Source organism: Notothenia coriiceps, unplaced genomic scaffold (assembly GCF_000735185.1).
Source record: "Notothenia coriiceps isolate Sejong01 unplaced genomic scaffold, NC01 NC01_scaffold00034470, whole genome shotgun sequence".
NCBI classification, from domain to species: Eukaryota; Metazoa; Chordata; class Actinopteri; order Perciformes; family Nototheniidae; genus Notothenia; species Notothenia coriiceps.
Genome location: NW_011367171.1, coordinates 8,023 through 24,762, shown reverse-complemented (window position 1 = coordinate 24,762; position 16,740 = coordinate 8,023). Strand labels below are relative to the sequence as shown.

Genomic DNA, 16,740 nt, shown 5'->3' with positions numbered 1-16,740 from the left:
AACTTTGGAAAATAAACAACAAAGCAGACACTGCTGGTAGGTATGATCACCTGTCACATACAGTACTGTCCTGAACAAAGAGTGGGGTGCAGTGGCAGTGGTACTGATGGAGCTACTGGAACCCTCTTGTTTGTTAACAGATGAGCCTGTAACAGTAGGGGGCTGATTCAGGGATTATTAGAGTGCAGGGAGAGAGTGTGTGGGGTCCTATACAACAGAAGGGAATAGTGCAAAGCAAAGGTAAACAAGGCCTTTAATCAATCAGCGGATGTTTGAAAGCAGAGAACAGTCGCGAAAAAGCAGGATGTGAATGGAGGCAGCCTGCAGCTTGTATAGGAGGTTATAAGTAGAGGGGCTAACTGTGGCAGGAATACGAAGCAGACCTCAGCTGTTGCACTGGCACAGTCTGATTCAACTTGTCAGACATCACCTCCTATTTCTTCTCTTCGGCTGGCCTCTTTGATGCCTCTGCTTCGTTTTCTCTCCGGAGCCATGCATCCCCAGCGTCCTCAGGCCATGCCCTCCTCCTCCTCTCTGGGACAGAATCTGCGGGATATGGCCATGGGTCTGGGAAGAGGCAAGAACTTATTGGGAGGAAACGTCGCCTACGGTTTTATCCAGTCGGTTAAGGAGTGCCTTTATTTCCTGCTCTGCTGCTGGTGCATCAAAGAGATCCTGGATTAAGAGATCAAGTGGTTGAACATTGATTTTCACTTTTTTCCGACGGCTCCTTGAGTGTTATTTCAACCAACTTCTATTTAATTGAGAATGGAGCGTTTGATCAGCAGTTCTGGCAAAGCATTGGCAAGTATGAGTTTTGTCTCATATGACAACAAACTACTTGAGTCTAATTTGATTATATTGCAATTTATGTTACTGTTAGAGTGAGGATCTCAATTTTAGAAAGCAGCCATTTCTATGGGGTATAGTTTGTGTTGAAAAATGTTTATCTCTGTTTTTCAGTGGTTGTAGGATGCTCTTCTTGGATTCCAGGAAACACACTTGCACTTTTTCAGAAGCTTCAAATGCTCGCTGAGAGAATGGGTCAGAGTTTCCTGAGTTCAACCCTGCTGATCTGACTACTTGAGGAATGGCAGCCCTGGTGTTCACTGTACAACACAAACTGGTGTGCAATGAATAAAAGAACTGATGAATAGAAAAAAGATAACCGTTATGTCTGCATGTTTTTTCATTTTGTTTTGGTTAATATTTTAGTTTACCTGTACTGCTGAAGAATATATATATATATATATATATATATATATAGAAATATTGATTAGGTGTCCAACTTTAATGTGACTTAGACATAGTTTGCACAATAGTGTGTCTTTATTGAGGTCCAATTAATGAATTAGGTATTGAACAAAAACATTGAGACATTTTACAAGTTGTCTTGAAGGATATTGTAACCAAAAACCTGAATAATCTGAATCGACCCTTGGACTTTGACCCTTGGACTGATGGACTTCACGCATATAAGATGATGTATGTTTTACATACCCTCCGTCACCTGTGTGTGTCAATCAACCTGGAACATTTCCCAGTGAAGCACATTGACGCCGCATGCCATTGGTCGAGTTGGAGGAAGCGGGGCGGGTCCAGAGGCAAAGCTGTCTGCGATTGGACGAGAAGGGCAATCTTGCAAGTTCATGAGGCACTTTCTAAGTTCGCAGGTTGGATGGGAAGACTCAGAAGTGTCTGCTGCTGTATCTGTGACAGACTGTGGGAACTGAAGTAAATCGACGAACCACGGTAAGAATAAACCTACATTTTGACGTTACCAGTGTTTATATTCCAAAGCAACAGCGTCTGTTTTTTGTTCTTCTATTGCGTCGACAACGTAGTTTTACTCACTTTTTCCTGGTAGCTCGGTTGACACTTAAAGTGGAAAGTTGTGTAATGTAATCTAATTTATTTGCTTTTTAAACTTAAGTGCTTAAGCCTGCTCACACTAGTCTTCAATGAGTTTTTTTCAGAAGTGATATTTTTTAGTTGATCTCGGTTATAAGTTTTATTTTTATTTGTGCTCACTGCCATATGACATTTCCTGTCACAGACATCACGCCCCTTCTCTAAAGCGGTCTCAATAACTAAAAGATACATTATTATTCTATGATGCTGTGTGTGTGAACTGCTGTAAACATGCTGCTTTTACTGACAGCCTAACATTGTTTTCCTTATGGGCTGTCCTCTGGTTTATTCTTTTGACCTTTTTTGGTAATTTCCCCTGCTGAGACCAAGATGGTGAGATTTGGCCTACAGCTGTTAACATTCATTTGGCTGTGTTTTGCTCAAGAACAAAAAGGCTACATTTAAACTAATAGCAGATCACTGTTTGACATGGTATTAATAATTTGAGATCAGGCAGGCTGTCAAGTAGCCTCTTTAAATATGACTGCTATGAAAATGTGATGTAACCCAGCCTCTTAGAAGCTTAACAGGTTATATTTGTGAGTAAAAACCAAGTGCAGGACATAGAAAAGTACATTTTCCTCTGTTAAAAGCATTAGATTTGTGGTGCAGTTAAAATAATTATTGTAACTCTGTCCTTAGAATACATTTCTATCTCTATTTTGTTCCTTATGGCCATTTTCTACATGCTCTGTCTCCACTCGCTCTAACTATATTTAGCCAGTATCTATTTAAGCCATTCCACTATATGCCTCACAATGCTCCGAGGGCCCTAGGCTAGATTCAGTAGACTTCTCTTGGGAGACACTCGATTAGAAGACCTAAATTGCGGAGCTGGGAGAGAATTGAATTTGGCGAGTGAAGTGTGTCATCATTACCAGACAATGTTGTGTTAATGTAAGCGGTTAGCTTTCAGTGATAAAAGCCAGACCCATGATAAATATGTATTTCTGTTATGTTCTCCTCTGCTGTTTTGAGAGGAAAGGGCTTCATACAGCTGTAAAACCTGACACTTGTATCTGAACAGGAGGTGAAATTGAAATGTCAGTCTGTTTCCGCTTGAGTGATCTGGATCCTGGAAGGTGTTTTGTTAATCAGCAACATAACTGTTGACAGAGATTCAGGAAAACAGCACTGTATGTTTATCTTGCAGTACATTGTGAAGCCAAATTCCACATAGGAAAAGGTATATCCATTATACAGTGTGAATGTACCGGTTTGTAGACAGACCAGTAACTTTCAAATGGAAACTCTCATTCTTCTGTCTGTATCTTAAGAATGGTGCCAGCCTTAGTTACCCCTGTCCCGTGCCAAAACATTTCCCAGCTAGTCAAAAGCTAGGGTGACCAAAAGGCCCACAACACACACAAACTACTAATGAAGGACTCAATGGTTTCAGGGAACTGGACTTCCTGCACACTTAAACACATGTCCTCAGACACACACACACACACGGGGTAATATGTTACAGTAGCTCCTTTATTGTCAGAATGGGTGGGGCTGAATAGCAAAGCCATGTATTCAAATCCAGAGCATGGGTAAAGAGAATATGTAAATATGTTTTAGCTGCAGTACTCACTGTCACCATAATTGTGGGCTAGTGTCAATCTTCTGAGTAATGCACCTGCTCAATGGGGTTGTTGGCAGTCGCTACAGTAACAAGTGCATTTTTTAATTGCCGTTATAGAAAAATGTAGGATTAGCATCGTTTTAGGATCACACAACCAGCTTGATGTATAGACACAACACACAAAAGAGTACATGTTTCATTTGTCTTATTCTCAGTGAACTTCTGTAATCTGTTTTGTTTGTTCCTCTTGTGTTACAGGAGACAGGTACAACCTCTAGGGGGCCATGTCTGGCGTCAGCAGTGCTAACAACAGCTGGACCATCGTCACTCCTGAGGTATCACCACTCAGTTAAGAGCTTAGGAAGTCACTGTGCATGACCTCATTGAAAAATCATTATTTCATTGAAAAAAGCTCCTTGTCCTAATTTATTTTCTTTTGGGTCACCTTGATATTAAGTAGATATTGTAAGAAGACGTCAGGAGTGCAAACTGCCTTGAAAGAAAAACATAACTTCTAAATAATTATTTGTTTGTTAACTACTTACCCTGTGTTACATTGAGTTCTCAAAGAAACTAATGTTTGTCTTGCATGGTAAACGAAGAATCAAAAAGTGGAGATATTTTTCATGCATTGAAGTTAATGGTGCTGAGTTTAAAACCAAGGAAAACTATAACAGTTTAGTCTCTCGAAAACAACTAGTGCCTTATTTATTAAAACACATCCGGGTAAACAATCTCACGCCTATGCAGGTGGGCTACTTGTCCTTCTGAGTCCATAGTATTTTAAATGGCTAGGTATTAGCAGAAATGCATGTGAAGAAGGGAGCATTTCATAAAACTGGATAAATGAGACTTGGATCATACTGCATGTTTTGTGAATTTATTTTGTTCAATTTTCTGTTTATATCGTGGCCCCCCATTTACTTCATTCAATTGGGACTCTTCTCTTTTTTGGATTTATTTATCATAAAAGGATGCTCACAATGTTTTCTTTAAGAAAAGTGTGGGTGGAGTGTTTCTAGAGGCACTGGCCTGAGGGCTACACACACACACACACACACACACACACACACACACACACACACACACACACACACACACACACACACACACACACACGGTAATAATGTTTGTTTCCTGTTGACTGTTTGCTTGTCCTAGGAGACTTTAGCTGAAACCCTGAGGCCTTTAGCGGAGGAGGGGACGGAGCACCATGAAGAAAGCCTCACATCTGCAGCAGGTGATTGTCACAATACATTTCAGGATAGTGAGATTGTGTTTGACACAGGAAATATATCTCACACAAAAACCTGTTATAATATCAAGTCTATCACTTGCTTTGCCCATGGGTCTTCTTTGGTAATAAAAAAAACCGGAACAATTTAAAATAAAGATGTACATTACCACAGCAGATCATTTTGTGCTATCCACACACTTATCCCAAGTAAGTTATGCTAACATTTCAAATAGTCCCGTTTTAAATATATTTAACAACTGTCTTCCTTCCTGCGTTGTTTCTGTGTTAGATGAAGCAGGTCCTGGGGAGAGCCGGCCTGCAGAGGGCGCAGAGGAGGCAGGGTCAGCGGAGGAGCTCCCTGAGGAGCGCCACCACCTGGTGAGCCAGCAGTACACATAATTTTCTATTATGTTTTTGTTAATCAGCTCAAAAACAACGGTACAAGTATTTGAGTTTAAAAATGTAAAGCATGTGCACAAAATGCAGAAATGCACCACCATGTCACTTTAACCTATTTCTTGTGTTTTAATTCAAAGCAATATCTCACTATGGACTGTCTGTCAGAGAATTAGATTGACACTCCAAACTAATTTAATTTCTGTCCATGATGATACGGCTACAGCCAACAGCCGGCTAACTTAGCTTAGTACAAAGACTGGAAACAGTTGGCTCAGTTTGAAGGTAGCAATATCCTCTTGGACCATTTTGGACTATTTATTGGCCAGTTAATTTCCTGAAGGTTGCTTAGCAACTGGTTCTAGCCCAAAACATTTCCAGCACATATCCCATTGTAAAACAGTAAGATTGTTATTTGTACCTATATTGATTCTTTTACAAAAAAAATTCCCTAGGTATTAAACTAAATATAAAGAACAAATAACAGTTTTAGGTAGTATCGTGTTACTCCCCCCCCCGGGTACATGAGCTAAACTAAGCCAACATGCTTTATATTTACCATACTGCTCAACATGTCTTGTGCTATTGAATTAGTCACATAGCTTGAGTTCAAACCTCACAGGAGTTGTAATGACCTGATTCTTGTCCCAGCTATCAGAAGACAAAGCAGCAGAGCTAAGTGAAGACACGGGAACAGAGCAGCTGCCCGCCGCCGTCACTGAAGCCCCCCCTCCCAGCTCTCTGGAAGTCTCCGACAGCCTTGTTCCTGGCAGTGATGAACTCAGCCAATCAGAGGGCCTCCCAGAGGGCCCGGCAGGGGCCAGCCCTGACCCGGACTCTTTTTCTGACTCCTACACCCACATAACCCCCTCCCCTGATGAGCCCCCATCCTCCCTGCTGAGCACAGAGACTCTGGGAGGGGGGGAGTTAATAGAGGAAGTGGAGAGGCTCGTACAGGAAGAAACGCTGCACTCGCTGAACGGGGAGGAGCTACAATATGAAGGCGAGGAGTCTGACCTCTTCCCAAGAACAGCTGACTTAGGGAAACAGGCAGGTATGATCAACACAACTTTAGTCATGTCATTAATAGAAAAAAGGGACAGTGATACTTGTCACCAGATTGTTTTGGTGTGAGTTACTCAGTGTTGGAGATATCTGTCGTATAACAGAACTAGATAGCACTACGCTTGCGGTGCTCAGAGCAGCAAATAAAACACATTTGACACACTTAACATAAACAGGCTTGTGCTAACTCGTTGGATTATTTTTAGTTTGGTGGAAAAACAATAGATCCTACGTGAAACTGCTCACAACAAGGTCTGTTGATTATCTTGAGTAACCCTGTTATGTTATGATTGCCATCTATTCCCATAATATCAAAGAGAAGGCAGACGTTTTTACCGGTATCTCCAACCCTCAGCATCTCACACCAAAACAATCCAGATTGATAAATAGCACTGCAGGTGAGAGGAACATGTATTTTTGATTGTTGGGTTAACTCTCTGTTCTATATCCTCAGCCTCTTTATCCTATGTATGTTCTTCTATAAAGATGGTCACCTGGTATGCCTGTATCCTTTCCTTTTATTTGTTGGACACTAAGCCGGATGTACTATTTGTGTTTGAAGTGTACTTGGTGGACCAGCTGGTTTTGGAATTGTTCAGTATCTGGGCCAGGAGGTTGTCTGCAGAGGCGTTGGTTGGTACGAGGCAGCATGATGTGACAGAGGCTGCATGACACCCTGCAGAAGTTAATTGGCTTCAGAGGGACTGGGTCCTCTAAAGTTTTTTGCAGTGTGGCGTTTTTGCTCTGCAGCTATTTTTCTCGCTACGGCATGAAAAAATGAGCCTTCTTTTGCTCTGTTGTGCATTTCTGTTGTCCTCTTTTTGTTTACCAACTAGAGCTCAGCGTCAGGGAGTTATTTACAGAGCCCTTTAATGGTCCCATTGCTCTTTTTACAACAAATTGGGATGGCAGTAGTTTGGAAGGTTTCCCTAGCAGAAGTTCCAAAATGAACCATTTTAATTAGTTTCTGGGCCATTTATTCAACATTGAAGTCTTATTTATGCAAATTAAAGGAACATGAGGAAAGCAATGCAGTGAATTAACCAGCGTTCCATGCACAGTAGAGCCAATAAAGAAGCAGGTCTGATCTCCCAGCTGTAGTAAACTGCAGCTTCAGACTGTTTACAGCGCTAAAGCTGCTGTGCTATCTAACATCAACTTTGTAATTGCAACAGTTTAGAAAAAAACAAACATGAGAGGAAACGTAATTGTCTCATAGACACATTCACATTACATTATCAGCTGTTTTTAAAGGGCCCATGTCATGCTTTTCCGGTTATTACCCGTCCCCTTGTGTGTTATGTAGCTTTTTCAGCATGTAAACGGTCTGCAGATTCACAAACCCTCAAAGTACACCCTGTAGCGAGTAAAACTCTAACACAGAAAAGACGTGTCTATGCTGCCCCAGAACGCCTCGTTGGAGAGTTTCTTTTCCATTTTTTTTATGTGTGTATGCTCCGGCCGAGCTCGGGCCAGGCCTCACCGTGTCTCGCCGAGCCCACGCAGCAACCAGGAAACGACCCCAGTAACCCAGCTCACACTGTCTGCTCCTCGCAGCAGCGAGCCCCGCAACGTCCCGCCAACACGGCACCCAGACCCCACGCAGCATTCTCATGTTTGTCATTACTGGTGTCATTTTCTGGTTGCTAACGACATTGTAACACATAATCACATGTTCCGCTGTAACAGTGGTGGACTCATCAGAACAGAGTGGGCGAGCTGACCAATCAGAGCACAGTGGGCTCATAGGGAGGGGGGGGCAGGAGCTCCAACAAGCCGTTTAGGACAGGGAGTGAATACACATACTATGCAGAGAGGCTGTATGAGAAACCAATGTGAGTTTGGAAAATTGCACAATATAAATCTATTCTAGTATACCTCAACAATGGAATTATGATCAGTAGAAATGGCCATGACATGGGACCTTTAAACAATTGGGACTCGGGGTAACCATGATGGCTGCACAATTCATCTAAATTTGATCTAAATAGCAATATACAATAGTGAAATGTTCAAACTGCAGTCAGTGATATATTGTGTAAAGGTGATATATGTTTAAAAACATCAACATCTTCTTTAAAAGTCTCACCATGATCCTTTTGCAATCAAAGACAATGTGGTTAATGTTTCTAAAAGTGTCATCCTCTCTAATCTCGCGATCATATTGCAATTACAGTTGAAATAATCGCAATTTTTTTTTTTGCAGCTCAACTACTCATAGACTACATTAAACCTCTGCAAGGTACAACAGCCTCTCATTCTCTCCCTCTCCACTACCCAGACTCCCCCGGGGATTCAGAGGTGGGTAAGGAGGGAACTGAGAAGACGGGTGAGGAGCCAGAGCCGGAGTTGAGGAGGAGGAGGTCTCTCTTGGCAGCTCTGGAGCGCATTGGACGGGCGGAGGAAGTGGAGGAAGAGTTTCAGCTGCCACGGCGGGACGATGACAGTGGGTTCTCTGTGAACAAGTGCATCCTGGGTGCTCTCATTCTGCTGGGCCTTGGCACCATCTTTCTATCAGGTAGGATTCCCCTAATGAACATTTGCAAAGTTGAACATCTGTGTTGAACTTTGGATAAGTGAAGTTAGTCAGAGGAATATTTCCTAAGTTACTGCATTAGCAGACAAAGGGTGCTCTGAGACTGAGGTGTATTGTACCTGCAGGTGTCTTCATGGACCTGGATGAGGGTAGGTTATGCGTGAACATGTGTGTGAGTCAGTGCATGTTTGTGTGTCTGAATGTGCACGCAGAACGTTTTTTTTGTTTTACATCTAAAAACCTTTAAAGCACTGCATGCAGACGTGTGTGAGCGAAAGAGAGAATGATTTTTCCTTGAGGCTTGTTTGCTGATATGTAACACAATCCTTATCCGGCATCACCAGACATTTAAACCGATGAGTATGAACATCATATCGTTTGAAGTGGAATGCCCATTTTGTAGGTTTTTGTTTGCTGTTCCTAGCATGATCACTGTAAAACGTTTTAGGAAAATAGTGTATAAGGAACAGACAAGTTGCACATTGTTGTTATTTTAATATTGTTTGGGAAGGTGGCATTTTCCATCACATGCACAGCTTTTGCTTGTTTTCTTTGACAGTGTGTTCATTCACATGAACATTAAGCTTTGCATAATTCATTTGCAGAGAGTGACTATGGCACAATGGAGCTGAAAGATGCAGAAGTACCCGGAAAACAGGTCAGTCCGACGCCGTATATATTCAGTCTGTGTATTCTCTCTTATTTATTATAAATACCATTTGTGTCCCTAGTTTACAGCACAAGGAGTACTACCCTCATGCATCTTTAGTGTGACCACCCACAACACTTGCAACATTACTCCTACTTTGTACCAACTTTACAACTCTGCACTCATGTTCCCTCACTGCTCCACTAGTCTGTCTGGCCATCTTGAATCTAAGATGTCTAAAGTCGTTGTGCTGTGTGTCTTTTGTTGACAGGAGTGGCTTAATCTAGAGGTTCCTCCACTCCCAGTTGTTGCTGAGAGCACAGAGCTTCTAAATAAATTAGACGAAGGGAACCAGCAGATTTCTGTGCTACAAGCCCAACTTCAGGTGTGTGTGTGTGTGTGTGTGTGTGTGTGTGTGTGTGTGTGTGTGTGTGTGTGTGTGTGTGTGTGTGTGTGTGTGTGTGTGTGTGTGTGTGTGTGTGTGTGTGTGGCCACTGAGTTTGTAATATGCTCACAGGAACCTCTTTTCCCGTTCTTTTTTCTCTCTCTTTCTAACAGGCACAGGGAGAAGAGCTAAAAGTAGCCAAGGGACAAGCAGCAGAGGGAGCAAAGGAGCGGCTGCGCAGGGAGGAGGAGGAAAACAGTAGGTTGAAGAAAAAGATGGCTTCTCTCCCTGTGCTTCAGAAAGAGAACGAGAGGCTGAAGAGAGAGCTGGAGTCTGGCCCTGCCCTACAGAAAGAGCTAGAAACTCTGAGATCCACTGTGACTGAATTAAAACTCCCCCCAGGTACAAGAATGATAGTGATCAGACAGCTAGGGAAAGTGCAGTATGGTTCTTCCCCTTCTTTCTTTCTGTTAATTCAATTTTCATATCTCATCTTTCTCAAGTGACTTTTTGTTTTCCTTTCAGCAGGAGAAGCAGCTCCTGTGACGCTCACCACACCGCCCTCTAGTGTCCAAACAAAGGACAGCACACAGGAAGCAGCTGGACCCACAGAGAAACAGCTCACAAAGCCTTTGGAGGACCAGAAGGAGACGAAGAAAGATGTGAAGAAGGATACAAATGAGATGGGCGAGAAGAAGGAGTGGAAAGAGAAATCTGAATGGAAGGAAGGAAAGAATGAGCTCAAAGGTGGGGGTAAAGCAGAAGGGAAGAAGGGAAAACATGAGCAAGGAAAGTTTGAAAAGGAGAAAGATAAGGAAGGTAAGCTGAAGAAAGCCAGTGATGAGACAAAACAATGGAAGGAGAAAGACTTGAAGAAAGAAAAGTCTAGCAGAGGGGATGAAGGAAAACCATGGAAGGATAAGGCAGAGAAGAAAGAGTGGAAAGGAAAGAGTGAGGGGAAAGAGAAAGCTGAGGAGAAAGACTGGAACAAAGGAAAGCATGAGAAAGTGAAGGAGGGTAAACAGTGGAGCGGGAAGGAAGAGAAGAAGGATTGGAAGGTAGGAAAAGACAGAGGAGAGAAGAACAAGGGCAAGGAGGAATGGAAGAAGGGAGGGAAAGATGGCTTCAAGGAAAGTGGCAAAGGGAAATGGGAAAAAGAAGATCGGAAAGAGAAGGGAGAGAAGAAAGAGTGGGTGAAGAAGGAAAGTGACTGGAAAGGAAAGAACAGCAAAGATCACGGCAAAGGAAAGGGTGAAAAGAAAGAGTGGGAGGAGAGGAAACATCCAGAGAGGAAGGGGAAGGAGGAGAGGAAACAGTGGAAGGATGAGAAGGAGTGGAAGAGGAAAGATGAGAAGAAACAGTGGGAAAAGAAGGAAGAGGCGTGGAAGAGAGGAGGGGAGAAAGACAGGGAACACAACGGGGATCGGAAAAAGGACGCATCAAGCTCCCAGAAACACAAATCTAATGGTCACAAAAACCACAAGGAAGAGCCTCTGTGGGTGGACAGGAAGCCCCCTCCCACTCACAGCAGACCCTCCCTGGATCAGCCCGAGTACTGGGAGCAGCAGAGAGACCGCCTCCAGCAGAACCCCAAAGCCACGCAGCAGTGCAGCTCAGTGGAGACCTGCGCCCAGGCGGAGGGGCTGCTGCCCGTCCCCCTGCTCCAGTTCGAGGCCATCCTCCAAACCTACCTGTCCAGAGCAGAGGAGGCCGGGGTGGCTGCCTCCAAAACAGACGAGCTCAAAAAGCTAGCCGCCAAATTCTTCAAGGAGGGATTCTTCGTCCACGAGCAGACGAGCTTCACGGAGTTCGTGGAGGATTTGGAAGATATCTTGGAAGACATGGTGGAAGAGGATGCAGAGGAAGAGCACAGTGACCTAGAGGACAGTGACCTAGAGGACGAAATGGAGGAGTTCGGAAAAGAGGTCATAAAGAAGTTTGCAGCGCCCGTGGTGGCTGTGGAGAAAGAGGGGAGGGCCAAAGGGGAGGGGAGGAAGGAGAGAGGACGCGGCTGATGATGGGATGGATGGATCTGTCGAAAGTAGCTTAAGAGTAGTCATGACGGATGAGAGGGTATTCAAAGGGAACATTTGATATTGGACCACAAACGCTTACCAGTATACATTTATCATCCTGTCAGCGTTTTAACAGGACCTTATTTTACCCTTCTGTTGTCCGAGAAGTTCAACTTATTATTCAATTTCACTGTTTTGGGACGTTTTGTATTTGACCTATGCATACACACATTAGTCCCTGATAAGGCAGAAAGAGAGTGCATTTGTGTTGGGATGGACTTGGATAGAAGACAAGAGGCTACAGAAACAAGTGTAATGCAAACATGACATAGCCTTCGTGTGCTCTTTCTTCAAAAACTCACATCTCTTTTATTTGTGGCTGCAGCTAATGTTGAATATCCGTTGGTGTGGAAGTTATTTCTACTCCTTCACTTTGCATAGGAGAAATCAAACCTGTTAGATTAGCGTTGATGCTACTCCTCATTGACAGCTGCTGTATAGTCTTATCATACAACACACCTCTGCACTGATGTCCTGTTCACTGAACCTACATGCCCTCTTTGTTTGTATTGCTTTAGCTTTGCACTTAATATTAGATTATATTCAAACCATCTGTTTTTAGAAAGGGTGGGATGAACTGCTGAAACAGTTTAGTGAATATTTAATTTGAAAGTAGAGAAGTCTGTATTGATTTAGTTTTGAATGTTTGTACATATTGCATTAAATGTGTTTAAGGACTATGCAGAATTACATAGTTCACTTATTTATAGAGTTTGGCATAATTTAGATACAAATATCTTTGGTTGGCACATAAGATATCAACATGTTGAGCTTTTTTTGTTTCAGGTACTGAGTTTATGTCGTGCACTAAGGTTCCTTAATTATTGTTTTATCGGGAATTTTGCTTTTCTTGATGAGGTTGGTTGTAGCACTGAGGTCGTGGGGCATAGTTTCCCAAAAACGCATTTAGTACTTGCTATCTGTTTACACGCTAACTTATTACATGTTGCTAAATTAAAGGTCTAAAGCCACATAGAGATCTTCGGAGGGTGTTTGCAGAACCACATGCTGTGGGCTTTGTGGCAGCATCGAAAACTTTGTATGTTAGGATGTTTTCTATTTGGCCCTGTTACTGTTGCAAGAGCAGAATAATAAATGTGGCGCATCGCTGGGATTAAATAACTCTGTTTTGTCTGTTTTGGTTTACATGTGCTTTTAATTACACACATTGATTTCAGCTCCTCGTCAGAATTAGATGTCCAAGTCCTTGGGATTCTGCACATTTCGAAAGAAGGTGAGTTTTTGTTTTGTTGGTAATTCATAATAACAAAATTGTTGTTTGACCAGTTGTCCCACCTATTTCTTTTGAAATCCAGTGGGATCTGTGAAAAGCTGTTTGCTGACAGATCAATGATACATGACTGATATATTTATTGTTCCTTTGCAGATGAATCACCTCCTTTCTCCTTGGTTTGCCTTTCCCAGGCTGACGGTAACTTCTCCTCAGGGGGGAAACTTTTTTTGGACGTTTCTTCATTTTTATATTCCCTGTATCCAGATGGGTGTGGTACTGGCCCAGGGTAGTAGAGGGAAAACAATAATGAAAATCGAGACAGTAAGATTGAGTATGATGACTCCATGCCATTCAGTCACATATTGTCAGTCAGGCATGGTGCCTTTTTGAGACTATAAACTGGAAAAAGGCCTTGTTAAAATACTATACTTTTTAATAAATACTATTGATATGTTGTAGATACATAACTAATATACTACTAATGGAGGCTTTTGGTGCCGTTTCAAACCCTACTGCAGTCAGCATGTCGCTGTGTCCCTGGGCACGACACGTCACCCCAAATTGCTCCTGTGGGGATTGTCCACAGTATTGAGTATGTAAGTCGCTTTGGATAAAAGCGTGTAATAAGTAACATGTAATACCAGTGAATTAGCAGTGGTTCTCTGCATGTGAAGTACTGATATAACAATGTGAGCAGCTGTTCCTCATAAGGTCTTCAATCTGCTTTACTGTAGCTTCAGCGGTTATGTCACACACTCACAAAAACACTCAATTAAACTGCTGTCTTTTCAACTAAATGCTAACTCCCATGCAGATTTACATTCCCTAATGCTCACCTCTCTGTAACGGATAACCAAGTAAAAAAGCCTGTGAAAAGAGACACGTAAATAAACCCTTAAGTGCTGCTACTGTATATAAATATAACTTTAAGGTCATCTGAGTTTCCCACACTTTTTTATTTGCATGAAACTTAAAGCAGAAAACAAATGCATCTCCTCTGAGGGCCTACTTCTGCAGCAGTGAGTTTGGCAAGCTGTTTAGCCCGAGAGCCCCCGGTGGAGGGGGCTGCAGGTTTTTTTTTTTACGACACAGTGTCTCAGGGCTTCTTAATATTTAATAACCTATTAATGTGTCATACCAGATTAACGGGAAGAATCTCAGCTAACTGACGATGCGAACCATTTTTACCAAAACAAAACACAAGTCTCATAAGAAGCGTCTAAATGACCCCTGAGCGAAAAAAATGCTAACACACTGGGCACAGAACTCAAGTTAAAGATACCCTTATTACTTATTGTAACTGCACATACAATATATCCGATTAAAGCTGAGATTCCACAGATTATATAGGTATTAGTATCATCGCTGAGCAATCAGAACTCGCCACAGGGGAAGCAAACACAGACATCACAACACGTAGCATTACGGAGCAAACACGGGAGATCGTCTCACCTTAGCTGTTATTCTGATCAAAAGTCGTGTTCAATGGCATTAAAATGATAAAAAACGCTGCTGAGGGTTAATCCATAGGTTAATCCAATGTGTCTGTCACTTTGAAAAGATTATTGATAATCCATAATTCAATTTTTATGTTAAAATTGGAGAATAAATATTAGCTGCTAATGGTAGCCACCAGAGTGTATCGCAGCTTCCGGTTTTGGTTACGCGTCACTCTGTGAATTGTTCTGGGAATGTCATTTTTGAGCCTGAGACCTGAAAAACAGGCTCAGGGATTAACAGGTTGAGGAATTCAAAAAGTATGGATTATTTTTTAAATATTGACCAACAAGTCCTTAAATACAAATATAGAAATCATTAGACAAGTGCCTGTGGAAAACCCTGATGCTTTTATAGGACTACAGTATGTGATTTCTTCGCCCTCTCTCATTTACTATGTGAGAGCAGCTGCACTCCTCAAAGAGGGCCGAGGGAATGGAAGAGAAGAACGGAGGACTGCTGTTTCAGGTGTAAGGGGATGGGTGTGTGTGCTTGTGAGTGTGTGTCTTGCAACTGAGACAGGAAAACGAGGTGTGGGGAAATGTGGATGATAAAGCCAGTGTGCTTGTCAGCACTAACTGCATCCCTAATATGCCAATTGTGCACATCCTGTCAGAGCTTTGGCTAAAATGATACTATTCCTCTGAAGTGAAACCCAAGTGCCCAATTCTCAAAGGTTTTCTCAACACAGTGTAATTATTTCTGATGTACTGCTTTCTTTTGGGCTATCTGCAGCTTCTTTCCCAGAGTTTCACACCCTTATAAAGCTTAGGAAAAATGTGAGACTATGTTCTGCACATTGGCATAAAGTGAGTAAACATTAAACTATTTGTGGTATGCCCAAACGCGTCCTTACTCTGATTGTTAGTCCTTCTTGAAGGAGGTGATTCATACAGCAACAAATACAGTGGGGCAAAAAAGCATTTAGTCAGCCACCAATTGTGCAAGTTCTCCCACTTAAAAAGATGAGAGAGGCCTGTCATTTTCATCCTAGGTATACCTCAACTATGAGAGACAAAATGAGAAAAAAAAATCCAGAAAATCTCATTGTCTGATTTTTAAAGAATTTATTTGCAAATTATGGTGGAAAATAAGTATTTGGTCAATAACAAAAGTTCATCTCAATACTTTGTTATATACCCTTTGTTGGCAATGACAGAGGTCAAACGTTTTCTGTAAGTCTTCAGAAGGTTTTCACACACTGTTGCTGGTATTTTGGCCCATTCCTCCATGCAGATCTTCTCTAGAGCAGTGATGTTTTGGGGCTGTCGCTGGGCAACACGGACTTTCAACTCCCTCCAAAACATTTTCTATAGGGTTGAGATCTGGAGCTGGTAAGCCCACTCAGGGACCTTGAAATGCTTCTTACGAAGCCACTCCTTCGTTGCCCGGGCGTTTGTTTGGGATCATTGTCATGCTGAAAGACCCAGCCACGTTTCATCTTTGCAACATGCCCTTGCTGATGGAAGAAGTTGTCACTCAAAATCTCACGATTACATGGCCATTCATTCTTTCTTACACGATCAATCGTCCTGGTCCCTTTGCAGAAAAACACGGGCCCCAATGCATGATGTTCCCCCCCATTGGTTTCCAGTAAGGTATAGGTGTTCTTTGATGCAACTCAGCATTCTTTCTCCTCCAAACACGTCTCGTGAGTTTTACCAAAAATTCTATTTGGTTTTCATCTGGACCATATGACATTCTCCCAATCCACTTCTGGATCATCTAAATGCTCTCTAGCAAACTTCAGACGGGCGCTGACACTGTACATGGCTTAAGCATGGGGGACACGTCTGGCACCTGGCAGGGATTTGAGTACCCTGGCAGGCGTAGTGTGTTATTGATGGTAGCCTTTGTTTACTTTGGTCCAGCTCTCTGCAGGTCATTGCTAGGTCCCCCCGTGTGGGTTCTGGGATTTTTATCACCGGTTCTTGTGATCATTTTGGGACCCCACGGGTGAGATCTGCGTGGAAGCCCCAGATCGAGGGAGATTATCAGTGTCTTGTTATGTCTTCCATTTTCTAATAATTGGCTCCCCAGTTGATATTCTTCGCACCAAGCGCTTACCTATTCAGATTCTCAATTCAGTCTTCCCAGCCTGGTGCAGGTCTACAATTTTGTTTCTGGTGTCCTTTGACAGCTCTTTGTTCTTGGCCATAGTGGAGTTTGGAGTGTGACTGTTTGA

At 42.5% G+C, this 16,740-nt stretch overlaps 2 protein-coding genes across 2 annotated transcripts; both read left to right on the top strand.

The window, feature by feature from the left end:
* Positions 1–426: 426 nt before the first annotated feature.
* lenep (lens epithelial protein) lies at positions 427–1,136 on the top strand. The gene is made up of 2 exons (XM_010790576.1): positions 427–808; positions 964–1,136. Exon 1 carries the CDS (start codon positions 463–465, stop codon positions 682–684), a length of 222 nt encoding a protein of 73 aa, XP_010788878.1. The 5' UTR covers positions 427–462; the 3' UTR covers positions 685–808; positions 964–1,136.
* pbxip1b (pre-B-cell leukemia homeobox interacting protein 1b) lies at positions 1,091–12,946 on the top strand. The gene is made up of 13 exons (XM_010790598.1): positions 1,091–1,126; positions 1,720–1,752; positions 3,740–3,829; positions 4,643–4,721; positions 5,008–5,096; positions 5,766–6,168; positions 6,742–6,816; positions 8,461–8,697; positions 8,841–8,864; positions 9,321–9,373; positions 9,636–9,749; positions 9,923–10,151; positions 10,275–12,946. Exons 1-13 carry the CDS (start codon positions 1,091–1,093, stop codon positions 11,762–11,764), a joined length of 2,952 nt encoding a protein of 983 aa, XP_010788900.1. The 3' UTR covers positions 11,765–12,946.
* Positions 12,947–16,740: the final 3,794 nt, after the last annotated feature.

Coding starts and splice junctions, on each gene's coding strand:
- lenep (XM_010790576.1), top strand. CDS start 463: ATGCCTCTGCTTCGTTTTCTCTCCGGAGCCATGCATCCCCAGCGTCCT.
- pbxip1b (XM_010790598.1), top strand. CDS start 1,091: ATGGCAGCCCTGGTGTTCACTGTACAACACAAACTG. Junction 6,817..8,460: donor GTCTGCAGAGGCGTTGGTTG/GTACGAGGCAGC, acceptor TCCACTACCCAG/ACTCCCCCGGGGATTCAGAG. Junction 9,750..9,922: donor TGCTACAAGCCCAACTTCAG/GTGTGTGTGTGT, acceptor TCTTTCTAACAG/GCACAGGGAGAAGAGCTAAA.